The sequence below is a fragment of the Schistocerca cancellata genome, chromosome 3 (genome assembly GCF_023864275.1).
Source record: "Schistocerca cancellata isolate TAMUIC-IGC-003103 chromosome 3, iqSchCanc2.1, whole genome shotgun sequence".
Classification (NCBI taxonomy): domain Eukaryota; kingdom Metazoa; phylum Arthropoda; class Insecta; order Orthoptera; family Acrididae; genus Schistocerca; species Schistocerca cancellata.
The window spans coordinates 656,763,178-656,777,899 of NC_064628.1; the positions used below are offsets into that span (position 1 = coordinate 656,763,178).

Genomic DNA, 14,722 nt, shown 5'->3' on the forward strand with positions numbered 1-14,722 from the left:
CATTTGTTAACACAGGCAGATTTAAATGATTTAGTACATGATCTAGGACTAAGTAAACAAAAGGCGCAGCTGCTTGGTTCAAGATTACAAGAGTATAATCTACTGCACCAAAGTACTAAAATCAGTGTGTTCAGGCACAGAGAACATGCCTTTATTTCTTATTTTTCAACTGACGAAGCACTGACATTTTGCAATGACGTTGCTGGCCTGATGAAAGTGCTGAACTTCACGTATATTTCACAGGAGTGGAGACTTTTCATAGATGCTTCGAAAAGAAGTCTGAAGGGTGTTTTGCTCCATAACGGAAATAAAATACCCTCTGTTCCAGTAGAATACGCTACTTTGACAAAAGAGAATTACGAATTCGTACAAAGGATGCTAAATTCATTAAAATACAATGAACACAAATGGAAAATATGTGCAGATTTCAAGGTAATTACTATGGTACTGGGAATGCAACAAGGCTACACAAAGTATGCCTGTTTTCTTTGCGAGTGGGATAGTCGAGACCGAAATTCTCACTACGTGAAAAAGAAATGGCTTAGGCGAAGATGGAAAGTTGGCGAAAAGAACGTACAACATGAAAGTCTGGTAGCTCCTGAATATATACTACTTCCATCGCTTCACATCAAACTTGGCCTGATGAAACAATTCGTGAAGGCCATGGATCCAACAGGCTGTGGGATTGCATATCTAGCTACCAAATTCTCCCGTCTTTCAGCTGCAAAAATAAAGGAAGGTGTATTTGTGGGCCCACAAATCAGGGAGATGCAGAAAGATGCAAATTTTGAACCATGTTTAACTGATAAAGAAAAAACCACATGGGACTGTTTCAAGATGGTGTCGGAAAACTTCCTCGGAAGAAGAAGAGCTGCTAACTACAAAGCAATGGTGAAGGATATGATCAAAGCATATCAGGATTTGGGGTGCAGTATGTCTTTGAAGGTACATATGATGGACTCTCATCTGGACTACTTCACAGAGAGTTGTAGTGACGTATTGGATGAACACGGGGAAAGATTTCATAAAGACATTTCTACCATAGAAAGGCGCTATGAAGGGAAGTGGGTACCTTCTATGTTAGCAGATTATTGCTGGAATATCATTCGAGAGAAGAAAGATTCACAATACAAGAGAGAAAAGTGATGTGCATTACAAGGCAGTGGCTCATTGTTTGTCAATTTTCTGTAATTTCTCATGTCAAATAAATGCTTCAAAGTGTATACACAAAGGTTACTGTGTTATATGTTAGATTCCACCCTCAATTAATGTGATGAACTTATAATATCATAAAGATGTGCATTTGTTTGTTGAATTTCACCTCGCGTTTGCTGCACTATATCAGAAACTGAAAAGAGAAATAAAATTGCGATTACTCATAAACTATCCCTGATAGAAAAAAACCAAAAACAGTTTTTAATTCAGCACTCAAAGTACAACTAGGATCACAATATTTTTTATCAGAAATAGAAAAAAAGTTTGTTTTTGTAGAACAGTGTTATTATTTTATATTTTATCGTAACTGATATTTCAGCAAGCATTATAAATGTTTTCTGTTTTGCTCTACTATAATTTGAAATAAGTTGTTTTTGTTGTAGCTGAATTATTCTATTATATACTGTATATTCAGGTACGTCAAACAACAGTGTGTGCTTATCTCCAGCTAATAGCGCTAGTGGCGTTCGTAACAGAGTGAAAGGAAAAACGCAGATGGAAGGAAACCCTTCCATTGGGAGTGGTCAGACAGCTATTGATGGAACAACATGGACTGTTACAACTACGAAAGCTGTTCCTGAAACAAGTCCACAGGAGAACATCTTGAAGATAGCCCTGGGACCTATAGGCCATGTGAAGAAGTTTGTCAGGAAAGGTAAATATTCTAATGCATGGAGGTTGCTTATCGATGGCAGCATGTTTCAAAATATAAAGAAGTGTACAGAAAGGAGAGCATGACAAGAGCTACATGATGATGATTGGACCATTAGCATCGATGCAATAGAAGCCGAAATATCACTTATGTATTTACGAGGCATATATGGAGCAAAAAATTTTCTGTTGAACCTGTTATGGTCGAATACATGGGGACCAGCATTTTTTCGGAACACAATGAGCAGAAATAAGATCACCGAAATTCTGTGGTTTATGCGATTTGACAGCTTCACGTCGACTAAAGACAGATCGTTTGCCAACTGGCTACCCCTGTGTGGAATTCTTTCATTGCCAACTCCTTGCTGTGTTACATTCCAGGTGAAAATGTAATTGTGGCTGAGCAACTGTTTCACTGCAAGACTAGTTACTCTTTCATTCAATACATGACAAGAAACCAGATAAGTTTGGAATAAAGCTTTGGCTTGTAGTTGATACGAATTCTGACCATCTGGGGAATGGGTTTCCTTACCTACCAAAGATGAGCAGCGTCCCACAGGTGTTCTCTTGCAGAGCATGTTGTAACGTGTCTTACGCAGCCCTTTGTTTCTGCAGGAAGAAATATAATCTCTGACAATTTTTTAACAATGAAACGCAGAAAATTTGAAACGTAAGAGTACAAATATTGTAGGCACAATGAAGAAATCTAGAAGGGAAATACCTTCATCAGCAAAATCTGCTGTAGCACCTTCACACACAATTGTTCTTTCTAAGTCAGGTGACATGACTCTAACATGCTATCAGGGGAAAAGCAACCAAAATGTGCTTGTTTTGAGTTCAATGCATGACACAGTATCTATCGATAAATGAAATTCTAAAAAGCTACCAGAGTCAGTGGCCTACTACAATAACACCAAGTATGGTGTTGATATAACCGATCAAATGGCTCGGATTTACACTGTGAAGTATGAAAACCGCAGATGTCCCATGCACGTTTTTTCAATGTCTTGGACTTAGCAGCTATAAATGCTTGGGTAGTCTATAAGGCAGTAACAGGAGGAAAATTAAGCAGATTTCAGTTTAAATATAACTAGCAGAAGAGTTGACTTCAGCTAAAGCCACAAGGGTACTAAATACTCTTCCTACTATAGTATCACAACATTGCAACATTAGGAAGACGTGTCAAATTGGAGGGTGTAGAGGCAAGAATAGAAACAAGCATTTATGTATAAAGTTTGGCAAGTATGTTTGCAGACCATGTTTAGGCAATGCTGAATACACCTGTGTGAGGTGTCACAACGCAGCAGGTGGTTTTGAATGAGTAAAAGCAGGATTATAAATGTTTTCTCTAGAATATATTGTGCTTTTCAGATATTTGTGTTAAAACACGGTTTTCTTTTCTACAGAATGTTATTCATTTCACATTTTGCTACATTACCTTTTCATTAATTTATAGGTATAAAATGTTCATTGTACCAAGTAATTATACAGAAAAAAAGTAAAACTGTATCCTGGTAAACTGTGTAACTTGTCCGAAATAAACTTATGTACGTTAAAATGTGTTAACTTTTTTAAAAACGAAACTGCACCCATCAAAATGACGGGTTGGTCCATCTAGGTAGATCGAAATCCCTAGACATTCTTGTGTTAACTCGCTCAATCCCTCACGGCGCGATGGCAGCAAGGTCTTCTCCTTGTGAATTCACTTGTTGCATTATTAAGAAGTGGCTATGGTGTGGCGTGGAAGCTCTGTCTCGGAATCAAACTAGCGACCCTCATATTCGGCATGTTCTGGCGGAGTTCATCAACCTCTAGGTTCACAGGTGACCCATTTGGTGAGGCCGCAGTCCCCCTCACCAGCTACCTGGATAAGTACCACACAAATATCTTTCTGGTTACGTCTGGGATGGCATCTTCTGCACTGACCTATTGGAGCGATACCGACATCTTCTGTCGAGCAGGGTAGCGGCAAAGTCGTTGTACGAAGTGTGCCATCTCCTGACTAATCATTGGTTTCTTTGTGACTTCTTTCTCCCCTCGAAGGATGCCCTCATGCCTGTTTGTCGCGAAGTTTCTAGGTCGGCGACTGACTCCTCAGTCTTTGATCTATTCTTCTCACATTTGTTTTTTAAATTCCACCCTTCTGCTCAAGGTTCAAGCAGTACAGTACATGTGACTGATGAGGGGTTTTTGCTGTAGTGATTCATTAGGTCGACTGGGCATATCTTTGATCAAATTTGCAACTCAAAAACCCATTACTTACGAAGCAAGTATTATCTAAGTCCAACAATTACGTTTGATGGGCAAATGGACAGACAGACGACAATCAAGTCCATGAAGCACTTGAGGAGGTCGACCAGAAAACAGTCCATGGAGATACAATTTAGCAGCACCAAACGACCAGCAATTTCACAATTAAATTTTATAGTAAATGTGGAAACACGGATTAACAAAACAAAAACAAAAATGGAATCGCTTCCAAGCAGATGTCTGATGATGCAGACACGCTATTAGTGCAAATGGCAGAATCTCTAGCTTTGGCTCAGAGTTGTGTCGCAATTGTGGGGGTAGATGTTTACCTACTGGTGGTAGTGATGGGTCTCCCCACTTCCCTCAATGTACATTTCTTCAAGCCAGGGAAAGCTACTCGGCTCCTCTACCATCTGGGAAGTGCAGTGGAGAAGACTGTTGCCAACCACATGCTCTTCCTCCACACAGTGAATGGTTGTGACTCTACATCCACATTATTCAATCAAGGCAATGTTAATTTCTCAAGACTCTCTCCCAAAATCGGTAGTTCAAAACAGACATTAGTAAACTTACTGGTCCTTTAGCCAATGTCATGGAAATAACAGCTGCTGGTGAAAAATGCTGATTGACCTTTATTGTGGCAACCACCCAACCACGCTACTCATCAAGCTCAGATACACGTAGTACTTTACATCAGCCTACAAGGCACCAGCAGGCAGTGCTTCCATAACTCCCACTGAATATGCAGCTTAACAATACACCTTCAGAGTTTTCCATCTGGAGCAAGAGTGGATCAGAAACAACTTAAATCCAGAGCAGAGAGAGTGGACATTGACAAAAAATGGCTTCGCTCCTATTCCCACATTGAAATCCCCAGCTTGTGAGATGCTTCTTCAGGTGAGATTTTATTAGATTATTTTAGATTAGATATAAATTTTCAATTCAATTGATTCAAATTCTCTGGGATATGGAACATATTAGAAAAAAATATGCAATAAATATTTACAAATTAAGTACAGGTATTGAATGTACCTTCCACAGATCCCAAATAAAATTGCCTTTGTGGATGCACAGTCAGTCAAAAAAAATCTTAAGCATTTTTACATTTAAAAGAATACAAAACTTGTGAAATATTAAATGATCAATAGACTCAGTGCATATGATAATTCTTAGGCTATTGTTGCCATGAATTGTCAAAGCTAAAAAAAAGTTTTGCAGCACTTATTTACAATGACCACATTATTGTCCAAAATTTGTGTAGAAGTATGTATGCAATATTCACATTACATGAGATTATTAATGAAATACACACATTAGTCGGTTCTGCTAAGAAATTCGTCAATGATGTAGAAGGAGTTGGCCACCAATAAATCCTTTAGACTCTTCTCAAACTGAATTTTAATATTCATTAAGTTTTCTATGGCTGCTGCCATGTTATTGAAAATGTGTATTGCTGTATAGTGGACACATTTCTGAACCAAACTAAGTGATTTTAAATCTTCTTGATAGTTATTCTTATTTCTGGTATTGATTCCATAAACTGAGTTGTTGGTTTGAAAAAAAAAGATATATTTTTAATGATAAATTTCATTAAGTAATAAATACATTGGGAATCAGTAGTAAGTATTGCACCCATGCAGAACATTCTTGAATTCACACCACAAATAATTGGTACTGCACATTTTTGGGCTCAGAAAACTTTAGCTCTATCTTGCAAACATAGGACAGATTGGCAATGTCACTGTCAGCATAGGCGAGCAGCACTGTTCTTCACTAAACTGTGGTAGTAATGTGGAGATAGGTTGTACATGAAAAAGGTCTTGAAAATCATGCAGACCAAAAGAAAACCTCCCATATTTAATTATTCTACAATTTCTAATCTTATTAGGAAATCAGTACTATGCTAAATGAAAAAAAATGAATTTAACAATATATTTTCAAAGTAACTGACACATACAACTTACATTTGGTCACCACAGCCACTAACTAATAGTTATAACAGGAAAACAAAGATGTCTATGAATATCATACTTTGATACGATTCCTATGCAGTTAATTATTCCTGGAATCTGACTAAATATTTATTCTTCAGATAACAATTGTGCTGAACTGCCAGCTAAATTAACATCAGATGGAAGCTGGCATATTTCAGAATGGAGAGAGCTAACAAAGCACATGAGCAAAAGAAACAAACAATGAGATCAAAAAGTGAGATCGAGGTCCCTTGCATAGTCGTTTATATAATCACTTATGTTATGATATTTGTCCATTTAATGTTTACATTAATCCCTGATACAGTTCAGATATCCCTAAAGTTTTATGCTTTTAGTTCGCGAACTTTACAGTGTCAGTTTCCACAAATTAACATTAATAAATTCAGGGAAAAGAATTGTGAAGTTTGGCTGTTACACCATAACCCTCCACAGCCTCTGACGCTTTGCCTCGAACATCCATTGCCCAAACCCACTCATAAGTACTATCTAGTGTCCAACAAAAATGGTCTGGGCCACCAACATCCAAATGGAGTAAAAATAGTGAGTACATGGTGTCAGTAGAGGTACTTCTTGTTAAACGTATAGTTCCATCCTTTATGTCTCTATTCTGTGGATAAATAACTCCTTTCTGTTCCAGATGGAGAATCTTCTTCAAGTGATGGCCCTATCGTAGGCTTTAAATTCACTGATTTCATAATACATGTACACTATTATATACAGAGTTCATATTCACCTTTCCGTTCAGCATCATGCATATATGTTGTAAACACAATTTGTTAATGTTTTCATCAAATAAACTTTTCTATCAATCAATTCAAAACAACATTTTTTACAGCAATTCAACCAAAATATAGCGCCGATAACTCTTTTTTTCGTGATTTTCGCTTTGCTCCCTCCTCCTTTATGAGAAAGTTGAATATTACAGATGTCTCTTGTAGTAAATTTAATGTGCTTTCACTTGGTGTAGGGATCTTGTTGGTAGCATATATACCAGTATTTTTTGAGTTGTAGGAGGTGGTTTCTTGACATTTCCCTAAAAGAGCCAAAAAATTGGTGCTTATCAGCACACTCTAGTGCTGATGCCACTTGTGAGAAAATAAAACCCAAGGAGTGCTTTTCGTAGGACATTTTGTGTACTCTAATTATACATTGAGTGAGTGTCTTCGGAAAACGAACAGTTTTCGAGATATAGCTGAAAAAAGTACAAACATTTTTTTGCGTTTTTCGTTATGAAGCTAACATCCTAAAAGGCAGCAAACTTGAAATTCAGATTCAGCAACCCAAAAGACTTATAAAACTATTGAAGAATAAACTTCCGCAATTTTACTATGGAATAACCACCACTTGACTGGGCTACTCTACAAACATGCTGATAGAATTGTGTATCAGTTACTAATTACATTAATAAGATAGTGTTTTTCTTACATGCTATATTAATTGTGTATAAATTTCAAATGGAGACTGCATTTCAAATAATGACATTGGTACTGGCCATAAGCGAAAGAGAATGGGTTCGGACATTAACATCAAGGTTTCTGGAGAAGGAATCTGTCTGCGCCTGTTCACTCATTTTGTGAAAATGGATTTTGTGATTTTGCGTTTGTTAGTTTTTATTATATTAATTTGTGCTGCTTTAGAGACACACTGGAAAGTTCTGTGACAACTTCTTTATTTCTTTCGTGAGTATTCTTACAAGAGGAAGGAAAGTATCTGAAAGCAGACAACTATTTAGATTTTACTATATCTGTGCTAAGAAATATCTTGCACTGTGCATGAATAAGAGCATAAACTGATGAAGCAATTTTAATTTGATATCTTTCTTTAGCAGTGAATTAGAGAGCTCTATTGAAGGGGAAATAAACAGTTTTTTTGTTGGTTGGAAAAAAACACTGGATAATGTAAAAGAGACTTTGTGTACTGCCTTATAAACATTGTTTGGTGTTAGCTACTTAATTATTTTCATGTTCCACGGATTATTTATAATATTTATCATACGTTTGTGAATTAAGTCGTTTTACATTCACAGTACACATTCAAATGTGAAAGTAGCTACATGCTAATCAGTTAGAAAGGTTTTCTTAAAAAAATACAGATCTTTGTTAGTTCTCATCACTTTTTATACATTACAAAAGTAGAAATTCTTCTGCAAAATCGAAAGCGTCATCATGGAGATACTTTTTAGTTTGCTATCTAATTTAACTTTACTGTCTGTCAGACATTTTATATGATTTGGTAAGTGATCAAGAATTTTGGTGGCAGCATTGTGTACCAGTTTTTGTGCTAGAGACAACTGTAATATGCAGTAAGGAATGTCATTTTTTCTTCTGATATTGTAATTATATATATCATTGCTCCTTTCCATCTGAAGTGTATTATTTACAACACCTTAACAAGGGAATAAATGTGCAGTGAAGCAGTAATAAAATTGCATAACTCCTTACACACATGTCTACAGGTTTATCATGGGTGAGCACCACATTTATTCTTGCAGCAAGTTTTTGAACAATGAAGACTTTCTTTACTCAACAATGAAATATCCAAATTGGAATGAAACAATATTATAAAAGGATAATTGCCACTCACCATATAGTTGAGATACTAGTCGCAGATAGGCACAGCATACTTTCAGTAGACGAGCTTTCGGCAAGTAGAACACACACACACACACACACACAATAACACACAAATGCAACTCACATACACATGACTGCAGTCTCTGGCTTCAGCAGCCATCTGATTGGCTGAAAGCTCATTTTCTGACAGTCTTTTTGTTGTGCCTATCTGCGACTCAGGATCTTCACTATATGAAGACTTTCTTTGTGTAGAGATGAGTCACCCCAGGACATTGTTCCATATAACGTTGTTGAATGACTGTATGCAAAATATATCCATTTACTTATTTATCTGTCCCCAATGTATTCAACATTTAGAAGAGGAAATGTGAGTGAACTAAGTAGTGCAATGAGTTACAAAGTGTGCTATTTTCCAGTTTAAATTTTCATCAATATGGACCTCTAAAATTGTTTGATGTTAGTTACTTAATTAGTTTCATGTTCCATGGATGCTTTGCCAATGTAATGGTAATGTTGTGGAACAAGTCATTTTACACTCATGTAAATACTGCTACATACTAACACTTTACAATGTTTTTTTTTTCTTCGTGAAGTTATTATTTTCTTGTCATGTGTTACACTTATCATTGCTGTAGTACATCTACATGTACAGAAATGAATCTGTTACGACTTTTGAAATTCATAGTGGAACCATTTATAGAAAGACCATTCACAGAAAACCACTCAGTTATATTTTTAAGAACACTATTTACCATTTATTCCATTGCTGTGTGTATGTTTTGGTTGATTATGATATTAGTGTCATTTGCAAAAAAGTCCATCCCTGGTAGCTGAGTGGTCAGTGTGACAGAATGTCATACCTAATGGCCCAGGAGCGATTCCTGGCTGGGTCGGAGATTTTCTCCACTCTGGGACTGGGCGTTGTGTTGTCCTTATCATCGTCATTTCATCCCCATGGACACGCAAGTCGCTGAAGTGGCGTCAACTCGAAAGACTTGCACTAGGCGACTGGTCTACCTGACAGGAGGCCCTAGCTACACAGATTTTCTATTTACATCTGCAAAAAGAGCTGACTCTGCTTGTGTATTAGACAGAAGATAGTTTTCTTGTGGGATAAACAATTATAGATCTAGGGCTGAATCAGAAAACAATCTCTCTCGCTTATATTGGCCGAATTATCAAATACACTTTCCTGCATTTTTGGGTAGATATGACATTAATTATGGTTGTCTGTATCATTAATGCTATAAAACCTCAGTTTATCCAGAAGAGTATTGTGATTCACCATGTTAGATGTCTTAGATGGGACAGAGAAAATATGAACTGGTGCTATTTTATTATTTAACGCTTGTTAGATTTGGTGGGTGGGCGTGAAAATGCATTTTCAGTTGACCAAATACTCTGAAACCAGAACTGTGATTTACTGAGCACAGGATACTATCCTAGAAGACATCACCTTCTCAGAAGTTTTGGAAAATGATATCAGTTATAAAATGGTTCAGAAGTAATGACATCTCTTGTATTACCTTTCTCATAAAGGGATTTAACAATGGTATATTTCGACCTCTCTGACCTGAGTTTGTGATGCATTACATATTACTGGGGAAAAGGTCTTTAGCTGTCTGTTGAAAACACTATCAAATCCATATGAACTTCCGTTTTTGAGAATGTATATAATTTTATTTACTTAAGGAGAAGTATGTGAGAGATCTATATGACTGAATTTTATTTGAGTTGCTGTGCACCTGCTGCATGTTCTTTGCTTGATCTCTCCAGGAAATACAATTGTATTTTGCCTTCACGAGATTCTTCAATCCCTTTAGTGATCCTGGATTCTTACATGGCCATTTAATGTCCTTTCCTATTGGTGTATGCAGAAAGCAATTGACTAAATTTTACATCAGTATTTGGTTCCTTATTAATTTCATCCCAGATCATCTATTCTAAACTATTCTTAACAAAGTTTATCCTGGAGTTATTAATTATTCTAACTGATTTCCTCTAAGGGGTATCTACAATGTAACTAACTGTGTATGGCAAGCGGATTGCATTTGTTGCTGAATACACAATTATTTTCTTGCTTTGAGCTTCATCAAAGAAATCATTATCAATTAGGGTCCTACTATCTTTGTCCACCACTTACAAAGCCAATAAACTTAATTTAAAGAATTATCCATCCCTCTTGGAAAATTAATTACTGATGTAATATAGTAGGATGTGTTTGTATGTATATATTTCCGATAACAAATAAATGAAGATTTTCTGATATGTTTGGGCAGCAGTTTTCCTATTGTTTCAGTTCTCGGTGGTTTACCATGAAAATCTGATCAAGAATATCTTTAAAAATATTTGATTCGCCCATTAATATACTTTCGTCACTGAGAACGACTCGGAGGTCAACACCGCATAGCTACGTCTGCAGCGACCGTAGGGTTAACTTTTATGACTGACGTAATAGACAGTAGATCATGTTTCCAAATCCAAGGTGGCTGTCTCGAGGTTTGAGAAAAATACTAGTATTAGTATGAAAGTTTTCACAGCGTGTGAAGGACCATGCATAGCTCTGGTAAGCTGACGTTGTGAATGATCTTTGCTTAGAGTAGAGTTTAATATCTTCTCGTATACGTCTAAACTCCGTAAGTTTGAGTTTGGCGCCGAGAGATGATTGTTGATTTGTTGTTACTGTGAGTGGAGTATTGTAATTGTTAGGATGATCATTGAGCCATCAAAGAATTTAGATGATGTGGGGAAACTGTTGGCTGCACCCCATGAGGGTAATGACCGTATTGAAGATGTTTATTCTCGGAAGGAATGCGATTACAAAAATTTATCTGACAGGTTTACCTATAAGGCGAAAGACTTCTCGAAGCAGTTTGCTCATATTTATGCCGTCAGACTTGTGCAGATGCGATGCATCATAGAAAAACCAGTGCGACAAAAGTGGGGTAAGTAATTTGGTAGTGCTTACCTGGTTTTGGAGTATCATCTCGCCACACCAGTTGGTCTGTGTTGTAAGGAACGCCGAAAATTATAAGTGCCGTGTAAAATGGCTTGGAACGTAGAAGCACATTGAAGGAAAGCAGTTTTTTACCTCGCAAGGGGAAGCCAGTTGTAATTTTTATGTTTCAAAATACTGAAATTGTAGCATACAGTAATGAGACTAATTTCGATGTGCGCGAAGAGAGAAGTTTTCAGTGGGAAGGTCGTACGTGAATAAACAATTCATGTGACGTTTCACTTTGGCGTTATGAAACTACAAATCCTGAGGGTTACATGCACTAAAGACTTAAGTCTTTCTTGCGACTTCTAAATTGCGTTACATTTCGCCTAGTATTGCCAACTTATGGCGACAGGAGGTAAGAAATTCTTTATTAATACGACGTTTTAAAAAAGAGAAGCTCAGTTCCCCACTCCCTTTCTCCCCAACCTCTGTCCCTGTTGGTTTTTCGTATACAGACGTCAAATGACCAACTTTCGAAAATGTTAAGATTTTTGGCCATCTTCAGTTTTTATGAAATTGGTGCGTGCATGAACTTTCATCAGCTGTCATGTGTAATATCTAGTAAGTGCTGGATTCATTTTCAGAAGTATCTCTCAGATCAAAAATAAAATAGGCCCAAATGAATATCAGAAACCATTTTACATGGCCCTGTTTCTCGTTGGACGGATTAAATGATTTTGTTTTGACAAATGTTTCCAGTATTTTAACAAAGTAGCCTACAGACAATGAGTAAAAGGAACTGGAAATGTGACTGACTGTGAGAACATTGTATGTTTTTCTGTCAGAAACTAAGTAAATCATGATCAGCTTCTAAAATTAGCGTATACAAATTTTGCTCGTCTTTGGCTCTATGTATTTTGAACATAACATCTGTTTTCATAATTGGTAACCACTGAAATAGTGTGTTTTGAACTCTTCATCAAAATATGTATATTAATCCATTTTGGTGTTATTTCAATTATTGTACAGATTTGTTATGGGCATATGCTAAAATGTAGTGTTAACCTGCTGCACATAGTCACATCATTGGGGATGTAATTCACAAAATTTTGAAACCTTTCATTGTAATTGCTCAGTAAGTAGTCCTACTTATGCACTTCTATGTGTTTACTGCATCTACTGGCATCGAAAAATACGTCTTTCTCTGCCTTGCCAAAAGTTTACAGCCTTTTCCTGTAAATTTTGGCTACTTCCTGAAACATGAATTTCTTCCATGGCATAATGGACCAGCTTTGAGAAATTAAGTTCATGTTGTGGATTTTTTCTGGGCAGGTGGGTTTATTTCAGTGAAGAGTTCGAGCCAATGGCCAATGGCGCAGATGGTGTCCTCCAAATGTCTGATGACTAAAAGCTATTTTTTAAATCTAGTACTTTGTCACAGACTGATCTGTAGTGTGGCTTGAGGCCTAAGGGGCAGGGGGAAGTTTGGCTGTAAGTTGTTGAAGACCGTGTATGTGTCATGAAAATTTTTTTTGCTGCATTTCATAGTTACATTTATCTCTTTGATATAAAATCTTTGTTTTTCACTGTGTCATGGTATTTTCAGGTTTGTTTTATGTATTTGAAGGCAGAGCGAACAGTTCCACTTAATTCCCATATTTCCATGGCGATCGCGTTATTTCTCAGTTTTTGTTTTAGTAATGTTTCCATGTTGCTAGTGGTGTCATCCAATGGTCAGTCCTTGAGGCTAGGATATCCTCCACACTGTGACATCCTTTGTCTATCTACAACTAGGCCTATATACATAATCCACAAGCAACTGCATGGCTGCTTATTCCCTTTCCTTTTCCACTCGCAAATGGAGCGAAGGAAAAATAGCTGTGGGTCATTCCATACCAGATCACCCAATAAAAAATAAATTTTACACCCACCTCCTTAGATTTTCATGAAATTTGGCTCAAATGGTTCCAATACCATCCTGACAAAACCTGCAATTTTTTTTGCTGTATCTCTTATAGTTTTTTTTATAAATTTTTAAAGTTTTTTTATGTTTTGCGTTTTCTGAACCTTCGGAAATGGTAAATTTAATTTGTATTCAAAACTTTAAAATTGCTTATCTTTTTAAACTCTTTTAGATAAATCATGAATTTTTGCAGCAAGTTTATTTATTATACATATTTGAAGATAAAAATGATACTATTAAAATATATTAATATTTTCTAGGAATATTTTTTTTCTTTTTTTAACAGGTGTTTTGTTTTATAAGAATTGCAATATTTAGACTCTCAGTCCTAATAGAATGCTCAAATGTGTTTTAATTTACTCTTAAACATATAGGCTACTTGATAAAACAAAAATAATGATGGCTTTTTAACATGTTTATTAATTATAGTAGATTACATTAGAATTATGTACAAAGATAGTGTACTTACGACACTTACATATAACCCAACTGATTGCTTGAAACATTGAATTTTTTGAGTAATTTTGTCTTTTTAATAAACATTAATGCTGATTCAAACTGTTTTTCCACTTCATCCAGTTCTTTTGATACAGTATTTTTTGAAGTAATACATTCTTCCAGTGCCGCTTGATTGAGGTGCGTCTACTACACAGACTATGTGCTCCAAATTCACAATGCAAGAATCTTCTCTTTCAGTCCAATAAAATGATGCAGCTGGTCCTGAAGGATGTAGAAATAGAATTTCTGCATCTTCTTCATCATGGAATATTGTTTTTACCAGTCCAAAGTACCAGTTACCATCATAATTTGCAGCCACATAGCTATTTATGGATGGTTCAACACGAACCCAATCAGAAGAAGAATGGAAAGAAAAGACTAAGGAGTGTTTTACACTATCTGTAGTCTTTCTAATTTCAAGGTTGTTTGTTGGAAGTAGTTCGAAGTTATGAAAACTTCTTGTTCCAGGAATGGTTCGGGTTGCTGAAAAACGTTTTTCTAGTTTTAACCGTAGCAAATCAGCTTCTTTTTTGTCAATAAAGTGAAAATGTATGTTTTCAATATTTTTTTCACAAAACTTGTACACATCGATTGCTGTCATTATTTGTTCTTCGTCTGAAAGCTGTAGACTGACTTT

General features: G+C 36.2%; 1 protein-coding gene across 1 annotated transcript in view; it reads left to right on the top strand.

The window, feature by feature from the left end:
- The first annotated feature begins 11,312 nt into the window (after positions 1-11,312).
- The window catches only part of LOC126175615 (DNA polymerase delta subunit 2), a 114,558-nt gene continuing 111,148 nt past the window's right edge, over positions 11,313-14,722 (top strand). Inside the window, exon 1 of the mRNA XM_049922498.1 lies at positions 11,313-11,628. Coding sequence (XP_049778455.1) covers positions 11,394-11,628 — 235 coding nt within the window. The 5' untranslated portion in view covers positions 11,313-11,393. The remainder of the gene's footprint in view (positions 11,629-14,722) is intronic.